General features: G+C 48.6%; 1 protein-coding gene across 1 annotated transcript; it reads right to left on the reverse strand.

Moving 5' to 3' along the window:
• Window positions 1-1,217: 1,217 nt before the first annotated feature.
• On the reverse strand, window positions 1,218-10,090 carry ZNF629 (zinc finger protein 629). The gene is made up of 3 exons (XM_016132838.2): window positions 9,900-10,090; window positions 7,173-7,280; window positions 1,218-7,020 (listed from the first exon to the last, which is right to left on the reverse strand). Exons 2-3 carry the CDS (start codon window positions 7,243-7,245, stop codon window positions 4,487-4,489), a joined length of 2,607 nt encoding a protein of 868 aa, XP_015988324.1. The 5' UTR covers window positions 7,246-7,280; window positions 9,900-10,090; the 3' UTR covers window positions 1,218-4,486.
• Between the last annotated feature and the right edge of the window lie 12,068 nt (window positions 10,091-22,158).

Here is a 22,158-nt window from a genome sequence, read left to right on the forward strand (position 1 = left end):
ACTTCTTCCAGCCTGTTTCTTGTCCTTATGCTGTGGCAGGCACCAGGGCTGGGTGCACAGCTCCTCCTAGGTGTCTGAACAAACCACTGTGCTCCAGTGCTTGTTCTTTTCCTGTAGTCTCCTTACTTTACTGAGGACTTGTCCTGTGCTTGGACCAGTTCTAATGTACCTCAATGTCCTCAAGGCTGAGAGCACAAGGGATGTGGGATAGCCTTCATTGCTCGCCTGTTAGTGAAAGGCAAATTCCTCCACCCTGCCCCCTACTCCACCCCTTGCTTACCAAATAGGCAAAAGGAAGAAGCAATGAGCCCACCCTGGGAGTCTGGGTCAGAGCAGCATAGGGAAGGTGAGGAGATAGCTTCCTGGCTGGGGCAGGAGGTCCCCAGCAGACTGGGGCAGAGGCAAGAGATAGATTCGAGCAAGTGTTGACCTCAGGCTTGGAAGTCATGGCCAGGCCTAGGCCAAGGAGATAATACTGAGGCAGGCCTGGCATTGAGGATTCCTTGGAGAAGCCCTGCCTGCCCCAGTGTGGAGCCCAGGCCAGGCCCAGGCAGGCCCAGGCAGGCCCAGGGATGGGGAGAGGCTTGATTGAGTAGAGTCAGCTCCTGGCTGTTCTAGTTTTACTCACTGCCTTGGACTTTGGGCAAGTGGCTACCCTTCTGAGACAGCATCTCCACGCAGTGAGGGTTATGGGTTATATCCTGACAGAGAGAAGACAAGCCAGGTCTCTACCCACCTTTCAGGGTCTGTGGGGCTCTGATTCAAAGAAAGGACTGGGCCAGGTCCAGGCCCCAGGTGAACCAGAGGGGGTGGCCTCCAGCTTCTGGAACTAGACTGTAGGAGCTTTTCCATGTGTCAGTCTGGGAAGGGTGCAGGTGTTGTGACCAGAGAGGCCTCCCTGGGGCCGCACAGCTGGACCTGAGGCAGCCATCAGTCAACACGTGCTGGTGCCAAAGTCAGACGTCAGGAGCTGCTTGGCTCTGCTGCTGCTACCTGAGAACATTTCTCCCTCTCTCCTAAAGATATGCATTTTAAAACTCCATAAACCTTCAGGCTCCCACCAGCATACATGGGTGGGGATTTTAGGGCCTCTGGGAAAAGGGTTCAAAGGCAGTCTGGAACAGGGCTGAGCTTTTGAGGTTATGAACGGACACTGGCTCTGGGAGAGGATAAGCTCTTTCAGCTTGCTCTAGGCTTGAAAGAGCAGACAAAACACCTAGGAAATCTTATTCCCTTTATTCTAATCAACATGACCACCGGTGACACAACACTTTTTGACACACAACACTCAAAAGTGGGGCCTCTCTTCACTCTAGGGGGACAAGTCAGGTGAGTGGGGCTTCCCTAATGGGAGCAAAGGAGTCTGGGGGCTGCTGACCTCAGGAGCAGGTGTCATGGAACCCCACCTGTTGGTTGTGATAGTTTCAAGTTTCATTCCCAGATCCCATTTGATCTCCATATCCATAGCAGTTTCGTTTCACCCTAAGTTCAGATCAGTTTCCACTCTTCTCTCTGCTTTTACCAATGACTCTGTTACCCTATTTGTTTGGCTTCTCAACCAGAGCACTTCTGAAGAGTCAGGCCTGTGTGGAGTTGGACAAGAGACCTTCTAGACTGAGGTGGGCCTTTGCCTGAGCTGATCAGTGGGACTCTGGACACTTCTTCCTCCCCCCTGCTGGTTCCCTGCTTAGTTCCTACCAAGATGTAGCTCACCCGGAGAGGGAAGCATCTGGCTAAAGGAATTCGGGGAAGTGGGCAACAGAGAATAGGTCACACCCCAAAAGTCTCCAATTCTGCCCCTTTCCTGCTACAAAACCCAAGACCCCAACTCATCATCCATTCAGTGCCGGAGCTGAAACCCCTGGCCCTCACCCTTTCCTACAACATGCAAGCACCCTACTACATATGCTACACTCCAGTCCTCAATAGACCTGCAGTCGGCCTTCAACCACACTTACCACATTCCCCCACCCCCAACTGGCTCCAAAGCCCCGAAGTATGCTCCCCAGGACTCTTCTAGAGACAGATTCCTCAGACCTGTTTCTGAGGGGATCTCCTTCTGGCTTTACAAGGGTTTGTCTACAACTGGAGTTTTTTTCTGCTACCATCTTAGAGGGGAAAAAATCTGCTTTGACCTGGAGGATTGTCTCCTCTTCCTCAGTCTCATAGGGATACCTCCATTGTGGATGCTTCCGTCAGTAGAGATTCGGCAGGCAGGGTCCTTCTCCCCTCAGTAGTGTTTTCCGACCTGGCACTTGGGTCGGGTGGGGCTTTAATGCAGATGTTAATTAAGGGTCTCCCCACAATCATACAAGGCCTGCCTTTTCCTTCTCTCCAGCAGACCTGGGTTTTTCCTCCTACAGTGTTCTAGATTGTGATCCTTCAAATTTGAGGGTCATCCCTTTGGGGGTAGGGTAGATCAAGGGTGAAGGAGTTTCATCTTTTGAACTCTAGGTAATAAAATTAGAGGTCTCTTCCATAGCTCCGCTGAAATCCAGGTCCCCTTCTTCCAGGGATGTGACTGCTGAAGGGCCATCTCACCTGGCATCTCAGTTTTCTTACTCCAGGACCACAGTGTATTACTGATGACAGCATAGGATCAGTGGGCATTTCCTTTGGACCCAGCACTGGATGGAGTCTCCCGGTTAGGGGATAGGGTTCTTATTATACGTGTTTCAAGAGTTTTCTCCAACCACTTTGGAGGGCAACAGTCTCTTTCCCCTGCCACTCATACCCAGTCATGTTAGTGGGTTTGGCTGCGTTAATAAAAAGTGTGTAACTGTGCGTGGTGCGTGAGGACAGGAGATGGGCCTGGCAGGAGAGAGTGGTTCTCGTCTTTCCATTTCCCTCCAAAGGTTTCTGGCTAAGGAGAGGAGCCGAGTGGGTGGAATCCGCTCGTCCCAAGACCACAATCGGGTTGGGCTGTCACAACCACAGAGGCTTCCAGGTACTGGGGTGAGGAAGGTGGTCTGGCTTCAATATACTCTTCCAGGACCCATGGTCCCATCTGCAGGGTGTTTGGATATCCGTCACTACATGCAGGCTGGCTCATCCTGCCAGCAGCCTCGCTATCAGCTCAGAGGAAAAAGTGAAGTTTCGAAGCAGGTTGCTGGCTATTTTATCTAGTTGCTCTCTCTCATTGCCACACAGAACCTACATGAGGGTCTTACTGACTTGGGGAAGAGCAGTCTAGGGAGGATTTGAGCACACATAGGCCTTGAGTCTCTGAGGGCTTTATTCTTTGGAGGTCGACTAGCAGCGGTTCTCCCTTTCCACTGAGGACAGAATTTGAGGGAACGGGCCGCCACTGCAGCAAGACTGGTCGCAGTTAGATTTCAGGAGAAACCTCCTGACAGTGAGACCTGAGAATGTAGCAGAAGGGACCCTCCATCCCTGGAGGCCTCTCAGAGTATAATGTCCCCAGCTGGGCTGGAAAAGGGTCATCCTGCTTGGCTTGGGGAGGACACTGGTGGCCTGAGCTGGGACCCGCTTGCACTTGCAGTTTAAACAAGCTACCAGAAACAGGGAGGACTGGGCAGCCTGGAGTTTGCTGGGTTTCATCTGAACAGTTTCTCAGCTTAGTCTCCTTCCCTGAAAGCACTCTAACAGAATCCCCCCACAACTTCCCCCTAATTTTTGTGGTGGTTTCCCAGTATTCTTAAGGTTTTTAAGCACCCCAAACTTCAGCTTTTAAAAAGGCTTGACATCATCTTTTTTTTCTTCCCCCATTCTTGGCTTTTTGTAAGGAATTCCATGGGGCTCTTTCTCTGACATGCATGTAAGATTGGCCTTATACCCTGAGGTACCCACAGTACAATGAGCTGGACTTTCTCTTCCTAGCTCTTGGGTCATTTCTCTTCTGTGGGTTTGAGGGCTCCTCATCACTTAATTTTCTCCTGTCTTTGTTTTCATCCTTTTCCAGTTTCACCCAATTCCCACACTACTTCCCACTGAGTATCTTCCTCAGTGTAATTGTCCAAGGCTTCTGAGGATAAACCTCCCTCCAGTAGGAGAGAACACTGTGGAACAAGTTCATGGGAGGTTCTTCTACATGTTCTGAGGGTCATTCCTCCCAAGTCAATGCCATTGTTATATTCCCTGCACTTCCCCGACCCTATTGTTTTACAAGGATTTCGATACACTTTTTTAGGGTTGTCTAGAGACATTTTGGGACCTCTTCCTACAATTAATAGGGCTTTTATCCACTATAGTTTATAGGGTTTCTCTGCTACAGACTTAAAGGGCTTTTTTTCCTACATATTTATAGGGTTTCTAACCCAACAGTTTTTCTCTACGGCATTATAAGTGGTTCCTACCAACAATTTTATAGGTTTTCTCATCACCGATGTAAAAGCACTATTTTTACCCAGGGTCCTTTATCCTCTGCATCTCTACAATCTGATAGGGTTTTCTTCTTTTCCCCACATAATTTTTGGGGAAATCCAGTGTTCCTCTCAGGAGAGAGGCCCCTGGTTTCTAGACCATTTCACAGGGCAACCCCAGGGTGGCAGCTCCTATGGAGGAGGAGGGCTGCGACTTCTGTGAAGCCATCTCCACACTCAGGGCACAAATAGGGCTTTTCTTCCAAGATGGTTTTGGGTGTGTCCCCTTCCCTGTGGCTGCTGCTCCCTGTGGGAGTGGGTGTCTCTCTCTCACCTTCCTGGCTTGTGGACAGGGTGGCTGGGTCTGGAAGAGGTTCCTCGGGTCTGGGGGACTTTTCTTGGGTATGAGTTTCCTGGTGCCGGATGAGGGCCAGGCGATCAAGGAAGGAGGCCCCACAATCTGAACAGCTGTAGGGTCTGGCCCCGAGGGGGCTCCTGAGGTGCTCCAGGAGGACAGAGGAACTCTTCCCCAGCTCTGGACTCTTCTGGCGTTTCCCACCTGCGTGGACTTTCTGGTGCAGCAGCAGCTCTGAGCTGAGGCCAAAGCTTTTTTTGCATTCAGGGCATTTGAAGGGCTTTCCACTTAGGAAGGGACTGGGCCCTGCCCCTTCTGCTAAGCCAATCCTATAATCAGGAAAGAGAAAGGGCTTCTCGTTGCCATGGGTAAGCTGGTGTTGGAGGAGCACGGTGCGATCCAGGAAGCTTTCTCCACAGTGGGAACAAATATAGGACTTGGAGGAGAGCAGGCCCAGCCTTTGGCTGAAGCTCTCCTGCCCCTCAGGCATTTTAAAGGGCTGTCCTGGGGGTTCGGCTCTGCCCTCCGCAGCACCTGGATAGGAATTCCCTCCAAAAGGGAGCCTGGGGGGTCGGAACTGAGGTGGTTTGGGAGCTTGGTGCGCGATGAGGCCATCTGAATTTTTGTAGGGGTTTTCTCCAATGTGGATTCTCTGATGCTGCATGAAAATGCCCTCGTCGTTGAACCCCTTTCCGCAAACGAGACACTTGTGTGGTTTGGCTCCGGGGGGCGGAGTCAGCAGCGTGGGGTCCCCAAGCCCTAGCAGAGTGTCACCCTGAGCCCTCCGGGCTGGGGTCTTCCCTCTTTCATGGATCACCCGATGCTGCTCCAGCTCGTGTGCCTCCAGGAAGGCCTTTCCACAGTCAGAGCACACGAAAAGGTTCTCATCCATGTGGGTGCGCACGTGGGTGATGAGATTCGAGCTTTGGCTGAAGCTCTTGCCGCACTCGGGGCACTTGTAGGGCTTCTCGCCCGTGTGTGTGCGTCGGTGCTGAATGAGATGGGAGCTGCGGATGAAGCTCTTGCCGCAGTCGGAGCACTTGTAGGGCTTCTCGCCGGTGTGGATGCGCTGGTGGCGGATCAGCGTGGAGCTCATGATGAAGCTCTTGCCACAGTCAGCGCAGATGTACGGCCGCTCACCGCGGTGAATGCGCTGGTGGTTGATGAGGTTGGAGCTGACGCTAAAGCTCTTGCCGCACTCGGGGCACTTGTAGGGCCGCTCGCCCGTGTGCGTGCGCTGATGTCGCAGCAGTGTGGCGCTCAGTGTGAAGGTTTTGCCACACACAGGGCACTTGAAGGGGTCCTCGCGCAGGTGGGTCCGCTGGTGCTTGATGAGGGTGGAGCTGTGGCCGAAGCTCTTGCCGCACTCGAGGCACTCGTAGGGCTTCTCGCCCGTGTGCGTGCGCTGGTGCTGGGTCAGCTCTGAGCTCTGGATGAAGCTCTTGCCGCACTCGGTGCAGCGGTATGGCTTCTCCCCGGCGTGGATCTTCTGGTGCTTGAGGAGGTTGTGGTTCTGGCCGAAACGCTTGCCGCACTCGGGGCACTTATAGGGTTTCTCTCCCGTGTGTGTGGCTTGGTGCTGGATGAGGTCGGAGCTGCGGTAGAAGGCGCGCCGGCACTCTCCGCACTTGTACGGCTTCTCGCCCGTGTGCGAGCGCTGGTGCTTGATGAGGTTGGTGCTCTGCGTGAAGGCCTTCTCGCACTCGGTACACTTGTAGGGCTTCTCACCGGTGTGCGTGCGCTGGTGCTGCACCAGGTTGGAGCTCCAGCTGAAGCATTTACCACAGTCTGGGCACTTGTAGGGCTTCTCGCCGGTGTGCGTGCGCTGGTGCTGCACAAGGTGCGAACTCTGCGTGAAGCTCTTGCCACACTCAGAGCAGGTGTTGGGCCGCTCACCCGTGTGGATGCGCTGGTGCCGCAGCAGCTTGGACCACTGGCTGAAGCTCTTGCCGCACTCATTGCAGATATAGGGCTTCTCGGCCCCGGAGGGGCGGCCTTGCACCAGCTCCCGCAGGCTGGACTCATTGGCAGGGACCACCGGGGGACTGTTCCATGTGGTCAAGGTCCCCCACTGCCAACTGGCCTCACAGGCCTTGGTCCAGTCAGATGGGGTAGGGACTACCTCGGGGGTGGAGGGGTCCAGAGGGGTCTGGTGGTCTAAGGGGCTGGAGTGACCCAGTGGAGTTGGGGAATCCTGGGGGACTGAGGGATCCTGGGAGGGTCTCTCCAGGGGCATCTCTGGTGGGTCCTTGAATTCTGGACTCTGAGCTGGATCTCCCAAGATGATCTCCTCCCCAGAACCTTCCTGCTGAGGGCTCTCTTCTTCGTTCCCACTCTCGGCACCTACAGAGAGAAAGGGAGTCTCCAGCCCCCATCTCCTTTCAGAATACGGGGTTGGTCTCTCTTCCCTCCCCTGGGTTTCCCAGAGTCTGGGCCCCTCCCTGAACTGGGGCCACTGTCTTGTCAGGACCGCAGTCCCTTCTGGTGCCCCTCACCTCTGTGAGCATCGTTGGGGCTCTGTTCAGGACCCCGCAGATCTGGGCCCCACAGTGCTGCCTCAGGCTCCATCCCAGAGCTCAGGACCTCCCCGAGTTCCAGGGACCCTGGGGAAGGAAAGAAAGGGGTACACAATGGGAGCTGATCTCCTGCTTTTTACCGCGCACCTGCACACCCCTCAGCCCTTGTTCTTCTTTTGTTTCCTACCAATCCATTTTTCTGGGAATCGATTCTTACCATGTTCCCCCACCCCCACCCCCGCAGGCCTGAATCCTGTTCTAAATCTTAAGATCACAACTAAGCAAGTAGGTGAGTTTAAGAGTGTAATTAAAAGCTCATCAGTCATAACCCTTAGAACCTTGACTGGGGGTGGGGGCTGGAGAAGTATCTAACACCCACAGGGTAAGTAGGCTCTCACTCTACCCTTCTGATGCCCAGAGGCTGGGAAACCTGTTAGTTTGCTAATCAGAGGAAGCTTATTAAGTCTCTAATTTTTCTCCTTAATGGGGCTGCTAATTGGGACCAATAAACTTTCCTTAAGAGCCTCACAGAGACCTGAGGCTGCCTAGAACACTTAAAGAGTTGAAAGAAAGAAAAAGAAAGAAAGAAAAGAAAGAAAAGAAAGAAAGGAAGAAAGAAAGAAAGAAAGAAAGAAAGAAAGAAAGAAAGAAAGAAAGAAAGAAAGAACAAAAGAAAGAAAGAGAGAAAGAGAGAAAGAGAGAAAGAAAAAAGAAAGAAAGGAAAAAAGAAACCATCCTAATTTCCCTGAGGGACAGGGGCCTTCCAAAAAGACTGGAGCACTTTTCCATTATCCAAGCAGAGAAAAAAGGTTAAGCTAGAGGTAGGAGGAGGGGCGTTTTAAAGTCATCAGGGGCTTCTGCAGGAAATACCTCATGAGGAAAATGTTAAAAGGACAAGCGTGGGAAACCGCTCAGCAGTTGACACAATGCCTACTGTAGTGTCCTCATTATCTCACCCAGTCCTCCCCACAATCTCATGAGGAGATCCAGGAGTCAGGCTGTCCATTTTACAGATTAGGAAATCAACCCTCAGGGAGATTTCTCCAAGGTCACAGGCTGGGAAGTGGCACAGACCAGAAATGCAGCATTCTGTGTCTGGCTTGCCCTAGCTTCTGCAAGGGAGATGACCTTGGGAGTCATGTGAAACTCATAAATGTGGGCTGCTGGCAGGGATGAGTGATGAAGCAAGCTCAGAGGGAGCCTGCTGACCATGAGAATGGGATGAAGAAATTCCTGGGACCAAGAGGTCCTTGGTTGTAAAAGGAGGGGCTGGATCTAGTGACTAGCCTAACAATCTACATCTATAAGCAAGACAGAGACCTGCCTACTGAATCATATTATCCATATCTGTCTCATTCAGGTATCTCTTCTTCTATACCCTTTGTTTTGTTTTGTTGCTGCCCTATGACATGCCTAGGACAGTGCCTAATACATAATAGGTACTCAATACACTTTGTTGAATGGATGAAAAATGAACAAAAAATACATTTTGCTCCTGGAAAACCTGTTTGTCCAATGCCTTTAAAGGGCAGTTTGCAAGGGGACAGCAGCAAAAGAGCCGTTCAGAATGGCTTCCTGGTAAAATATAGCGAGCTGTTACTCCAAAAAAAAAGGTGATATGACTCCAGGATGAGGGAACAGGGCCACAGGAACTAAGTGCTAGGAGAATTTTCCACACAATGTTTAGACCCTTAAGAGAGCCTGAGGAAAGCCTTGGTTTTGGGTGGCTTTGTGAGATGGGCACTGTGTGTAAAGGGGCAGTGGTGCAAGAGACATGACAAGGGTCATGAGAGGCAGCTGGGAGGTAACCCAAGTGAAGGAGGAGCTAGCTTAACCCTGTCAAGTAGCAGTAGGGGAGACAGGAGTTAGATTTTAGGAAGTAAATTAATTTCTTCATCTCTGAAGCTTCTTAGGCTATGAGAATTGCCCCTCCCCCACCGGTGTCTCCGGGGAGGTGGAAGCGGGGACCTCTGCCAAGCTGGGGTTGCCTGAATGTTCTGAGTAGGCCTGGAAGGGTGCCCTGCTGTTTACTGAGGACAGGTAAGACCTTATGTACCTTGATTATTTCCAGAAATTCAAACTCAGAGGTCCAGAGTAGAGGGAAAGGGTTAATGACAAGGCTGCCCTGGGGCATGAGGGTGGTAAGACGGGGAGACAAGAAGTGCTTGGAGCGACCCAGGCTCAGACCTCGGACTTGGCTAGCCCCACTGCGGAGGGAGGGAAGAAAGAAGGCTGCCTCTCAGGTGTGGAGAGTGGCCCAGAGTGACCCTGACGTGGAGGCAGCAGCGGGCACGCAGCCATCCTGGCCCCCGGCCCCCACGATGGCCGCACCAGTCCAGACCCTGAATTTCTGTTCCAGCTGGCCCCCGCCAACCTCTTTCAGCTCCCAGTGCAAAGCTGGGCATCCTCCCCATCCCGGTCCCCCAAGATTCCCAGCTGCTGCAGCCCCCAGCCCCGGCCTGGCGGTAGAATTCCCTCTTCCCAGAATGCTCACGCCTCCCCTCCCCCACAACCAGACCCTCGCGCTCTTCCCAGAATCCTCGGCCCTCGGCGCCCCTGCCCGGCCCCCAGCCCTACCCCAGCAACCAGGGGCGGGGGAGGGGGCTCAGACCTGGGGCCGCCCGCCTCCGCACGCCCCATTGTTCCCCGGCCGCTGTCCCAGGCCCTTCAGGCCACCCCTCAGGAACCCAGGCGTCCCCAACTCACGGCTTTGGGGTCTGGGAAAGGCGGAAGGCAGAATCCAGCCCCAGGGGACTTAACCCCTTGAATGCCCTGCCTCTGGGGAGGGGGCCACGGGCTAGATGCCGAGGACTCTGGGGTCCTTCTCAAGGGGTGATCCCAGGCTGAGGACCCGGGGACCAGTTCAGGGTGACTGGGACGGAGCAGGAAGTGACCCCAGCTTCCCGGGCCCCTCTAGCCTGGAGTCAGAGCATCAGCTCTATGGGATTTAACCCTTTGTCTCCCACAGCCTGGAAAAAAAAAAAGAGGACGGGAGCAGGGAGGTGGCTGAGACGATGCCCCTCTGCCTGTCTCCAGTGGAAGCAGATTCTCCGGGGAACCCAGACGCCAGTGAGGGTCTCCGGATTTCTGGCCACTCGCCATCTCTCAGGGGCTCTGCCAGCAGCTCCAGAAAAGCCATATCGGTGGATACTGGTCCCCTGGGGTCTGCCTTTATTGGGACTTAGACCTAGAGATGGGGCTCGGATGCCTTGGTTGTGGGGGAGAAACAGGGGCTGGCAGGGCGGATCTGAGAGGGAACGTCCTATGGACTAAAAATGGCCAAAATGAAATAGTCATGGCAAAAGAGTTTGAGCTGAGGGGACAAGCTGAGGGGGAATTTGTGACTGCCTATGTTCCTGGCCTCAGCCTCCCTGAGAAGTGTGTACTGGCCCCTCTTCATTTGCTCCCCTCAGAGGAGGAAACTAAGGCCCCACAAGTGGTGGGAGGGAAGTCAGTGGGGCTTCTCTGATCGAATAGGGCAAGAGCCTTTCCCAGCAGCTTGGGAGGCACTAGCTCATAGCAAGAGAAACCTTTAAAACCCGGGAACACTGGTGGCCTCCCAAGGCCCAGGTTATCTGGATTCCCAATTTTTACGGCCTTTGTCTCATTTCCTCCTCACAACAGTCTGTTGAGGCAGGACAGTATATTATCCCCTCTTTACAGGAGGAAACCAAGATGTGAGAAGCGAGGTAAGGTACTTAAGGCCACGTCATTATTTCAATTTAACACATTTTTATATGGAATCCTGTTATTCCTGAGCACTGTGAGGAACGGAGGTAGGAAGACCTCAGCGTCGGACAAGAATTGGGCTTTCTGCCTTCAAGAAGTTTGATCGTGTGTGTGTGTGTATGTGTGTGTGTGTGTGTGATAGACACAAAAGAAGTACAGGAGAATGTGCACAGCCTGTCTGTCCAGAGGTGTGAGGGAGTTGAGCGGGAAGAACAAACCACACATCAGAAATTACTAAAGAGAATGCAGCTCTTCTGGGCCTACATTTGAGATTCAGAGTGCCTACCAGAGAAGAGGACCCTGCCGGGCCTCCCTCTGTTCATATCTCAGTGCTGTCATCACCACCCTCCTTCCTATCTGAGCACGTCTCCATCTTATCTCTGGCTTCTGTTACCTTAGATACCTCACTGACCTCAGGGGCTTTGCCCTTCCTGGTCCCTCTTTACCCCACTCTGTTTCTCACTTCTGACAGAATATCTGCCTCTGGCCACCCCTCCCGTGCATCATATTAATGTTGGCTCCATCAGGGCAGAGGCTCGGCCCCTTGTACTCATTGCTGTCTTCCCAGCACCTAGAACAGTGACTGGCATGTAGCAGGTACTAAGTTCGCTCAATGCATGGAGTGAAGTCATGCATTGTCCCACTTGTCTCGGGATCAGTCCCCAGGTAGGACAGATGGGGCAGAGTTGGGGAAAGTCTCCACTGCTGGTACGTGCTGCAGAATCTCTGCTCACAGGCACCCTCACTCTCCCACCCCTCACTTTGAGAAACAGGTGAAAAGCAGGACAACTCGGGATGAGAGAGGCTCAGGGGGTAGATCCACGCTCACTAGTTTCTCTGGCCCTTCAAGAGTTGTAAAAGCCTGAGCTGACCCTGGGACAGTGAGTCTAGGAAAGCTGCACCGTAGAGGCTCACAGAAGAGTTTAATTTGGCATACATGGTTTTGTCTTGTTTTAAACTGAATTAATGGCCACATTTAAAAATCAGTACATTGCATATAAAAACACAAATTTCCTGCTTCTTTGGAAAATCCAAGGATGTGGCAACATAACCCAAATTATCACATGGCAACAACTGGTGAACAGAAGCTTCCTTCTTTGGAGGGGTACTGGCTTTCCAGTTTGTCACAGGCTCTATCACTCCTCTTGTGTCCCCAGCTGTGAAGCTAAGAGGTGGTTTCAGTATATCAGTGATCTTTCACTGTTGGTGCTCCAACACCTGTTTAACTGTAGGTATGGATTCCGCACTGCTTGGTCTGTGTTCCCCAGTTTAAGAGTAATAAAAAAGGACGATGTCTTTTGATATAGTTACATTTTGTGAGTATTTACCATGTGCCAGGCAATGTTCCAAGGGTTTACATATATAGGCATGCACCTCATAACGTTTCAATCAGTGATGAACCACATATACAACAGTGGTTCCATAAGACTGTAATAGAGCTGAAAAATTCCTGTCACCTAGTGACATCATAGCCATCCTAACATTGTAGTGCAACACATTACTCATGTGTTTGTGGCGATGCTGGTTTAAACAAACAAGCATCCAGTCAGCTGCGAGGGGAAGAACTGCGCTGCCAGTAGTATAAAAGTGTAGCATATACCATTATGTACAATGCATAATATTTAATAATGATAATAAACAACTATGTTACAGGTTATGTATTACTACATTATTAATCATTATTTTAGAGTATTTCTACTTATAAAAAAGTTGGCTGTAAAATAGTATGTCGTGTTTCGCTGGCAGCACTCCTATGTCTTGAGTCTACTGCGTCTCTTGATTGCAACATTTTCTCATACCTGACTTAATCGTGCTGTTTTGCACAGCGACATGCTGTACATGCTGTAGCCTAGGAGCAGTAGGCTGTACCATGTAACCCGGGTGTGTACTAGGCTATACCATCCACGTCTGTGTCAGTGCTCTCTGATAGTCCCACAATGGCCTAATGACACATTTCTCAGAACATATTAACATCATTAAGTGGTGAGTGACTGTAGTAGTTCCTTGAAACTTCATGACAATTCATGACTCCAATATTATTATTACCTGATAGAGTAAGTCACTTGTACACAATTTACTAGTGACAGAGCTCGATTCAAACCCAGACATGCTGACTTCAGAGCCCCGATGGCTCCTAACCACTCTCAGATAGGCTCATTTGTGTCTGGGATTAGTGGTAAGCCTCTCAGCCCTGACACGCTTTCCCTCATCCTGCTCCAGGAGCTGGAGAGGGGAGTCTGGAAAAGCAGCCATTGAGGCCAAGCCACGGAAGAGTTTGTGTGTCCTGCTCATAAGGAGGCAAAGGGTGCTCTGACTGTAGGCGGCAGTGTGCTGTCCTGTTGTCTACAGTAAGCCAGCATGGTGGCTATGAAGGAGACCCTCCTGGCAGGGGAACTCCTGGAAAGATGAGAAAGACCGCCCCGCTCCATGTATTTCATGTAAAACCCACCATTATGCTCTTCTCGTCACAGGTCACCAGCCTCCCACATGGCCCCTTCACAGGCCCAGGCTGCTGTGAGAGAATGAGGTCCTGGAGGTAAACCCTGTCCAAACCCTGCTCTAGCCTCACTGCTGGTGTGATCTTGGAGATTCAGCTTCCTCTTCTTTGCAAAGGGGGATGAGCCTTACTTCCCAAGGGACAGGAAGGTTAAATGAAATGATGTAGGAATTCAGAGCTGACCAACCCTAGCCAGGTCTGCCTCACTCTTCTTTGTCAGAGTGCACAGCCCTTGCGCTGGTGGGCAGAAGAGCCAGGAGTCTGGAAACCATGTCCTCAATAACCCAGGAGGACTCGGGACTACGACCAGATGCTCTGATTCTCTGTTGTACAGATGGGGATGCTCTCAGGGCTGGATGCAAAGGCCAAGAAGGTGAAGCTGAAGGAAGCCACTCACCTCATCACCTAAAGAGCCTTCTCACAGGATCAGCTGTCTAACCACAGGCATGGGAGGCTGTCAGACACTGCCATCAGGAAAGAATGGGTCCTCCTTTCCTGGAGATGTCCCTGCCCACAAGGTGTGTTGGGCTGCCTTTCAGGAATGTGATCCTCAAATATAGGACAAGAGCTGGGTCCAAGAACCTGGGAGTTCCCTTCTGCCTCTGAGAGACTGGGATTCCAGGGTCAGTCACTCCTCTGCTCAAGAATCTGCAATGGCTCCCTACAGTTTTTCAGATCAAGGTTCACCCACCTGGCGCCTCCTAACTACCATGTTCTCTAAGGCTCAGAACCAAGGCCTTCTTTTACATTTCCTTCCTCAAAAATCTCCTGCTGGATGTGGTCAACTCCAAAATCCTTAGTTAGCTGCTCACCCTGACTCTGTCCTTGAGATCTTGTTCTTTCTCTCCCTTTGCCTAATAGCCATGTCCACTTTGTACTCAACCTGGATTCCCCAGCTCTATCTCCCTACATGGTACCTGATCATCCTGCTCCCCAAGTCCTGGGTGAGGGGTGCCCTCCTCTGCACTTCCTTAGCCAATAAGTTCTCAGGCCTATGGTGACCCAGCTGAATCTGCCTACCTTTTTTGTACCCCTGCTCTAGTCCACTCTAACCCCCTGGTTCTTATTCTTGAATTACTGCAGTGACCTTCCTGCTTCCAACCCCATCACTTCTCCCCACATTTCTGTGTTCACAATCAGAATAACTCCATGGTCCTCACTGTCGATAGAGAGGGTTTTTTTTTTTTTTAATTTTTGGAAATTACGTAATTTTTATATTTTTAAAAAATCAAAATAACTTTAATTAAGCTACGGAAAACCATATATAATTGGGTAAATAAATATATTTATATATTAAGTATACATTAAATATAAATAAATATAAATAAAATATATGTATATTATTATATAATCTAATATTGGCACAATATTTGGGTCTCCCAAATTTTGACTATTTTCTTAAAATACAACCCCAGAAAGAGACACATGGGGTCAAATCTATGAGCATTTACCTGGCTTTTGTGGCACACAATCTTATAATTACTTGTGATTCTAAATGCAGGATATTCAGCCTATAACTGTCCATCTTGTCTAAAGGATGTGAGGAGAGATTTTATTATATGCCTCACTAAAATCCATATAAGCTAGATCTAGGTTCCTTGGTTTATGAACCTAGTAACCTTATCACCATAGAAAATATTTCCCATTTCATAAAGTAGATGCGAGGATTAAACATATTAAAATGCGACAGCTTAGACCCAGGTCTGGTGTGAGCAAGCACTCTGTCACTGTCAGTCCCTGTTCTTGTTTTCACTGTATAAATGACACAAGCATCATCTGGCACTGTGTTACTTTTTGGGCTCCTAGTAATCACTACTTTCCTTATTGAGGTTTTAGGGGTTGAGTTTTGTTAGGTTATCATCACTTGACCCGTGGCATATGACTGCTAAGAGGTTGTTTTGTAGGTTTGTTTATTTTCAAATACAGTTTCACATGCCCAACTATGAAGTCAAAGGTAGGGAGATTTTCTCTAACATATATGAGCTCAGATATTAAAAAGACAACTTTAGGTGGGTAGCAGAAAGGAGAAAAGGGAATTTGACAGTTGCATTTCTTTCTTTCTTTGTTTATACCTTACTTTGTTTTAATATGTGGCATTTATAAAGCCACATATTATATAACAGTTTCCTGGCATCTAGTAAGAATCACAGATGCTAAATGCTGGCCATCATTATCAATAGTAGCAGGAGTATTAGAGTATCATTAACAAGATAAAAAATAAAATGGTAAAGGGAAAATAGGGTGCAAAATGATAACATGAATCTAGGGTTGGTACACAAAACATACAGTACAAAGCTCTGTTTATACAATTGCCGAAAGTGGGTTACAGATTTGCTGAGCTTTCTAGAGGCCCAAGCAAATATTTGTACGTAATTCATGTGAGGCTTGGGGGAAAGTTCTCCTGAGAGTCCTCATCAAGATGATGACATTTTGTGATGCAGAGGTCCCTGTTTTCAACTCCATCCCCTAGTTCTGGATCCAATCCAACACAGAGACAGATGGGCAGACAAAGCCCCAGTGGTGTATGATATGGATCATGGCTAGAAAAATTCTACCAGTCATGCTTTTAAAGCCACTGTTACAAATCACACATGCCAGCCATCTACAATCCCAATAAGGGGATGAACTACAATACAGCATGTATCTTTCTGCTATCTTCTCCTTGCCAGCACCAGAGGCCATTCACAAAGAATGAAACTTACTGGCCTTAGCAATACCCAACTGGTAAGAAGATAGCTTTGTTTCACACATAAAGGGGAATATTATTTGGAGGTTGGGTCATTTCTCTGGTTTTTCACCCTTGAGATCTGACCACTAGATCTGGAGCAAGCCTGCTTTTACAGCGGCAATCAAGCTGTACTGGCTTCCAGCTGTTCTCTCTCCAGGTCATTGGTTCAGCCTCCTTCCCTTTTTAGGGCCGTAGCCCCAGAGGACTTGGATCTTCCTTCCATTTTAACTAACTTCTTTTGTACCAAATAGCAGTTCAGAGATGTAGAATGTGTCTTGACAAGGTCACCCTGATAATAAGAGCTGCAATTTAATGCAGTCCTGCGGGGCTCAAGGCCCTTACTCTTTCCTACATTGTACCACCCTACTCACAAACCATTCATTTGATGGTCTGATTTAGAACTTCAATTGAGTTAAGCATTAAGTTTCCTGTATTATTAATATCTCTCCCCCCTTTTTTTAAAAAAAAAAATTGGGGTATCATTTGTCTGTCTCCAGTCTGTATATCTCTTCTCCAAGAAGTCAGGTGGCTCACAGGGCTCATTGGTTAATTTTCTCATTTTATTTGTCCAAGTCAGATCAGGAGATGTGGACTAATTAAAGAACAGCACAATGCTTTCTTAAAATTTCACACCTCCAATGTTAGGTTTCAAGTTCCTCTTACCAGTGTTTGTTATAAAACTAATCTCATAATGCAAATAAAAACAACCATGAAATATTATTTTTTAACCTGAGGTTATCAAATATAAAGATTTGGTTATATACTACATGGAGAAACAAGCACTCTCAAACATCATTAGTAAGAGTGTATATCTACACTGCCTCTGTGGAGAAAGGAGAATTGGGCTACACTGTTCAAAATTCAAAATACTTACACCCTTTGACCCACGAGTCCACTTCTAGATCCTACAGGCATAAAAGAACACGCACACAAAGATGTGTGCATAGTGATTGCATTAAATGTTCTCTATATCCACCTATAGATTTAAATAAATTATTAAATTACGGCATATCCATATAATGGAACACTCAGCAGCTGTGAAAACAAATAAAGCAGACATGTACAAACTGACATGAGACATTCTCCGAAATATGATGTTATGTGAAAAAAGCAAAGAGGAAAGCAAGTAACTACAGTGTGCTATCATTTTTTCTAAAAGGTGATGCTTGCGCATTCACAGACTATCTCTAGAAAGATACATAGGAAACCAGCAATGGTGCTCGCCTCAGGAGATGACGATAGTGCACAGAGGCAGGTGGAGGCAGGAGGACGGCTTGCCTTTCACTTTTATCTTTTTATACAGTTTGAATATTTTTTCAAAATATAAAAAGAAGTGAAAAAGAAAAATGTAAAGCAAATCTTATTAGAAAACATATACCCTGTGTTATATAGGCATGATTTCCTTCCTGGAGAAAGTGTGTGTGGTCTTCTTCCTGCGTTGGGAACATTATTGAGACACTCAATAACCCTTTCTGACCAAACGGTCCTGACTAAACCACAAACTTATGGAGCGATCCTGGGAAAGCCTACCTTTCCTGGCATTAGGGTGCAGAAATGACAAGATAGACAACATTCTTGCCCTCTCAAAGCTAAGAGTTGGCAGAGGGAGCTGTGTGGCTAAAGGCACAGAGGTGAGAAAGTCTGTGCCCACCATCTCCAGTTCCCCATCTCTCATCATCTCACCCCTTTCGCTCATGCTCCCATACCCACACTCTCCTTGGGCTGACCTCTTCATGACTGTCTAGTTATGAAGAGGTCAGCCCAAGGAGAGTGTGGGTATGAAAGGAAGAAAGGACAGCCTGGCCATGTTCTCCAGACCTCCACAAACTCTAATCAAAGATTTTTAGTAGGAGCCATGTGGAAATTTCCTGGAGGGACCCTGAGGATGGAAGCAGGAAGAAATGGCTACAGGTAGGACTGGCCTCCAAGGTTTCCGCAGGTTGTGTGAAAGGGTGGGTTGGGTGGTAATTGTTTCTGCACATAAAAACCTGGTTTTCTTTTTATCCTTAAAACATACTCAGTGCCTTTCTCTCTTTAGATGTCTGCAACTTACTTCTTTTTAAGGTTACAAGATCCTATTCTTTAAGGAAATCTGGTGTTCATTCTGGGGCAGCACTATTCATTATTGATTTTTATCTTGTTGTAGGAATTAGGTGATTTTGCACAGCCTCCTCAGCTCTGGACTAACTGGATGGCCATATCTGTGACATCGCCATGGGTTTTGAAGCTTTAGTTTGGAATTCCCAGGAAAAGTTTCCAAAAGCAGAGATGCAGTGTAGAGGAGAGCAAAAGACACATGCCCTAGAATCAGAGGGCCTTGTGTTCAAATCAGACTCTCACATGTACTCAGTTATTAACCTCCATTTTTTTCATAAAATGGGAATAACAATATTCCTGTCAGAGAATTGCCCTAAGGCCATAAAGATAAGGCATGTAAGGAACTTAGCACAAAGAAGGACCTCAACAGATAGCAGCTTGTACTGTCATTTCTGTCACGTTCCTTGTTTTCATATAAAAAAACCGAACCTCTACCAACAGTCCTTTTTTAAAAGGTAGCAATAAAAATAATAACAACTAGCATTTATTGAGCACTTCACATAGATTAATTCATTAAACCCTTAGAACAAGCCTTTGAGGTAGGTAAAGTTAGTTTACAGATATGAAAACAGAGGCTCAGAGAGGTTAAATAACCTGTCTGAGGCTGCTCAGCATGTTAGCTGAGCTAGGACGTAAACCCAGGCGGCAGGACTCTGCCCACAGGATATAGGCACCACACTGATCAAAACGTTCCTCAGAGTGAAAGATAACTCAGCCCCGCTCAAGGAGAAAAATGAAAGAATTCCTCCAGCCGTAGATTTGGTTTACTGGGGCCGAAGGGGTTATTCCCACTGAGATGCCAGCACCGACCGCTCCTAGAGAGGCGCAGCTGTGGGCGGGAGGCAAGTGCACTTCCGGCCTGTGTGGGGACTCCGGGAATTCGACGCGCTCGCTCCCGGCTCCGGTCCTCGTCCTATGCAGGGGAAGAGGGGAGGGCCAGGGTTTCGCGTAAAGGTATCCCTGCCTCCCCTGAGTTCCAGAAAGGGAGGACCCTGAGGGGAGGCCCGGCCGGCCGGCTCGGACGAGGGGCGCGCTGGGGTGCGGGAGAGGACGTCTCTGAACTTGGACGTCGCAGTGCCCTCTGGTCCTCTCTCGGCCAGGCCAGTCCCAGGAGGCTCAAGGTGGCGGGCGGTTCTCTGGGGAGGGCCGGCAGCTTAATCCTTGCCTAGCAAGGCCCTCTGCCGGCCCCTCCCTGAGACCTCGAGCCTTCCAGAGCCCCGGGTAAGAAGGCACGCGCTGATCACCTCCTCCCCAGTGCTGGCGCGTCCGCTTACTCATTTTCCACAGCTGCCTTGAGAAGTTGGTGGCATTTTATAGGCTACTTGCTTATAAAGTCTATTTAATAAACGGGCTTGTTCGAGACGCCTGTCCCAGAGCTGCGCGGCGCTGGTTAGACTCTCGGGCTCATACCTCTTCCGTACTGCGGGTATCGCGGGTATTGCGGTGATGACTTACGTGGTTGTCGGGCTGACAGCTCTAAACTCAGCAGGCCTAACACCAACCTGGCTGGCCATTCTCTTTGGCAACAGACTTCGTTCATAATCAAATTAGAACCTCTTTTCTTCTGCCTTTCCCTTCCCTCACCCTCTCCTTACCATATTTTTAGTCTTCATCTTTTTTGGTCCAACCCATTTTTACAGTCCACTGCCACCATCTTTCAACCTCACTTTACAAACCTGTTATTGCAGTACCTACAATCCTGACTGCCTCCTTTATTTCATATGCCACTCCACTACCCTTACAACAAGCCACTCTGCTGATCAAAAAACCCTCAATTCTTTAAAACACACTGTAAGCTCATGTCAAAACCATAGCATGAAATTTAAGACTATTTGAAACATGGGGCTTCAACCCATCTTCCCAACCTGAGTTCTCTTTTGTTCCCTAAGTAGAGTTGGTAGCTACAACCAGAAAATGTTTCAACTGGTTCAGAGTGTCTTCTTAAAATTAGAGTTGGTATTTATTTTTAAATTGGGAGATTTCATTTAAAAAGCCTAAATTTCCAGCTTCGTTTGAAACATCAGTAAAAATGGAAACAGTTGGCCCATTTTCTTGCATTCAGCAACTGGTTTGAACTGAGAAATGACTGCCTCCTTAATTAGGGCTGTGTCCCCCAGTTCACCTTGGTCCCCTCTCCTCCCAGGTAGTTCTTGTCTCTAAGCCTGAGGATCAGCTGTTGTGTTTGCATTGATGTTTCTCATAAAATAGAGAAATAGATTTGGGGTATCTCTATTAAAAGTGCACAAGTGGAAAGTAGACCAAGAGGGATGCATGTGTGAAGAAAACAGAGTAAGTAGCCAGCCTCTGTGACATTTGCTTTCCTTTCTGGACCACATAGGCATTTGAATTTTCCACTCAGGCCCTACTGAAAACCTCACAGTAGGTTAATTGCCTCACAGCCTCTCAAATGAACCCGAGGACTATATCTTTGCACCAATAGAGTAAATTCTATTCAACAAGGTCCACAGCTAGTTCTACTCTGTGAAACCTTCCCTGACAACCAAGCATCCAACCTACTCTATCCATCCATCTCAGCATTTCTGGAGGCCAGGCACTGGGTTAGATGAGTATGACCAAACCACCACCATCTCTCCCTCCTGCATTTCTATGGCTGTGCCTGAATCAGTGTCTTACACACGGTAGACCAATAACTAATTATCAGCTAGGTAAATGGCACAGTCACCCATGCCTTAACCTGGTTAGATTTTAAGATCTTTGAGGGCGAGGTCCAAATTGTACCTATGCACTGCCCTGGCAACTAGCACAGTACCTGGCACACAGCTGACATTTGGTAATGTCTGAGGAAATAAGTGTCATCAAGAGGTGCCTCAGACAAGCAATAGATACTGAGTTGCGGTCCCATCCCACCGCCGGAAGCATCACATACACCCCCACCCCACACCACCCTGTCCCCTAAGCCTTAGTGGTGCAGGGAAAGGGAGAGGCAGCCCCAGAAAACAAAAGAGGCCTTACTTAGTCCTAGAAGTGGGAGTACTTCACAGACCTCTTGACCTGGAGGCTCTGTTCAGGATTCAGCCGAAGCTATGTCTAGAACCTAGCTGTATCCATGTGACCTTGTAAGTGAAACCCAACCTAATTCTGATTCTGAATTCCAAGCTCTAGAATAACAATAGTTCCCATGTACTGAGGCACTCAGCCAAGCACTGCCAAGTGCTTCCTATCTATGGCCTCCTTCCAGTCTTACAACTGCCTTAGAATCAATATTGTATCTCTTTGCAAATTAGAAGGCTGAGGCTCTGATACCTGAGTAACTTGCCTAAGGCCACATAGTTATCAGGCTGAACCAGGAGTTCAAGTCCATGGGGACTAATTCCAGGTCCCCTGTGCTTAGTACTGTGCTCCTTCCAAACACTGGAGGCTGAAGAGGAACGTTAGGCAGGACCCAGAGACTCGGCTGTCAGCTAATTTGGGTTCTGGGTTATGTGCCAAGTAGTAAATCTAATGTAAATGCCAACCCTCAATTCTTTTTCACTTATTTTTTCTCATATTCTTCTTTAACCTAAGGAATTAAAATATGTATCTTCAGAACTCTTTAAAAGTCCAAAGAGAAAACTTCAGATTTAAAAAAGTCAGACTGAAAATGTAGCTTCAAACTCTGGAGTAACAAGACTGTGTTCACAGGAGGAAATCACAAGAAGTAGCTTCCCAAAAAAAGGGCAGAGAGCAAAAGTAATAGTGAGTTGAACACCTACTTGCTGGAAAATGACAGATGCTTTCATATTTTATCTCACTTTATCCTTATAAATATTCTGTTGTGCCGAAGAGGAAAGTGAAACTTTAAAATGTTATGTAATTTTGCAAAAGTTATACCGAGGGCTCTAGAGCTTGGATCAGAAGCCAGTTCTGGCAGTCAGAAATGTCTGACATTCATCTCCTCTGCTGTGTCTCTGTAC

Source organism: Rousettus aegyptiacus, unplaced genomic scaffold (genome assembly GCF_014176215.1).
Source record: "Rousettus aegyptiacus isolate mRouAeg1 unplaced genomic scaffold, mRouAeg1.p scaffold_m13_p_8, whole genome shotgun sequence".
Taxonomy (NCBI): Eukaryota; Metazoa; Chordata; class Mammalia; order Chiroptera; family Pteropodidae; genus Rousettus; species Rousettus aegyptiacus.

Excerpts from the sequence above, each read along its gene's own strand:
- ZNF629 (XM_016132838.2), bottom strand. The coding sequence starts at position 7,245 with ATGGAGCCTGAGGCAGCACTGTGGGGCCCAGATCTGCGGGGTCCTGAA. Across the intron at positions 7,021-7,172 it reads CCCCAACGATGCTCACAGAG|GTGCCGAGAGTGGGAACGAA; the intron begins GTGAGGGGCACC and ends TTCTCTCTGTAG.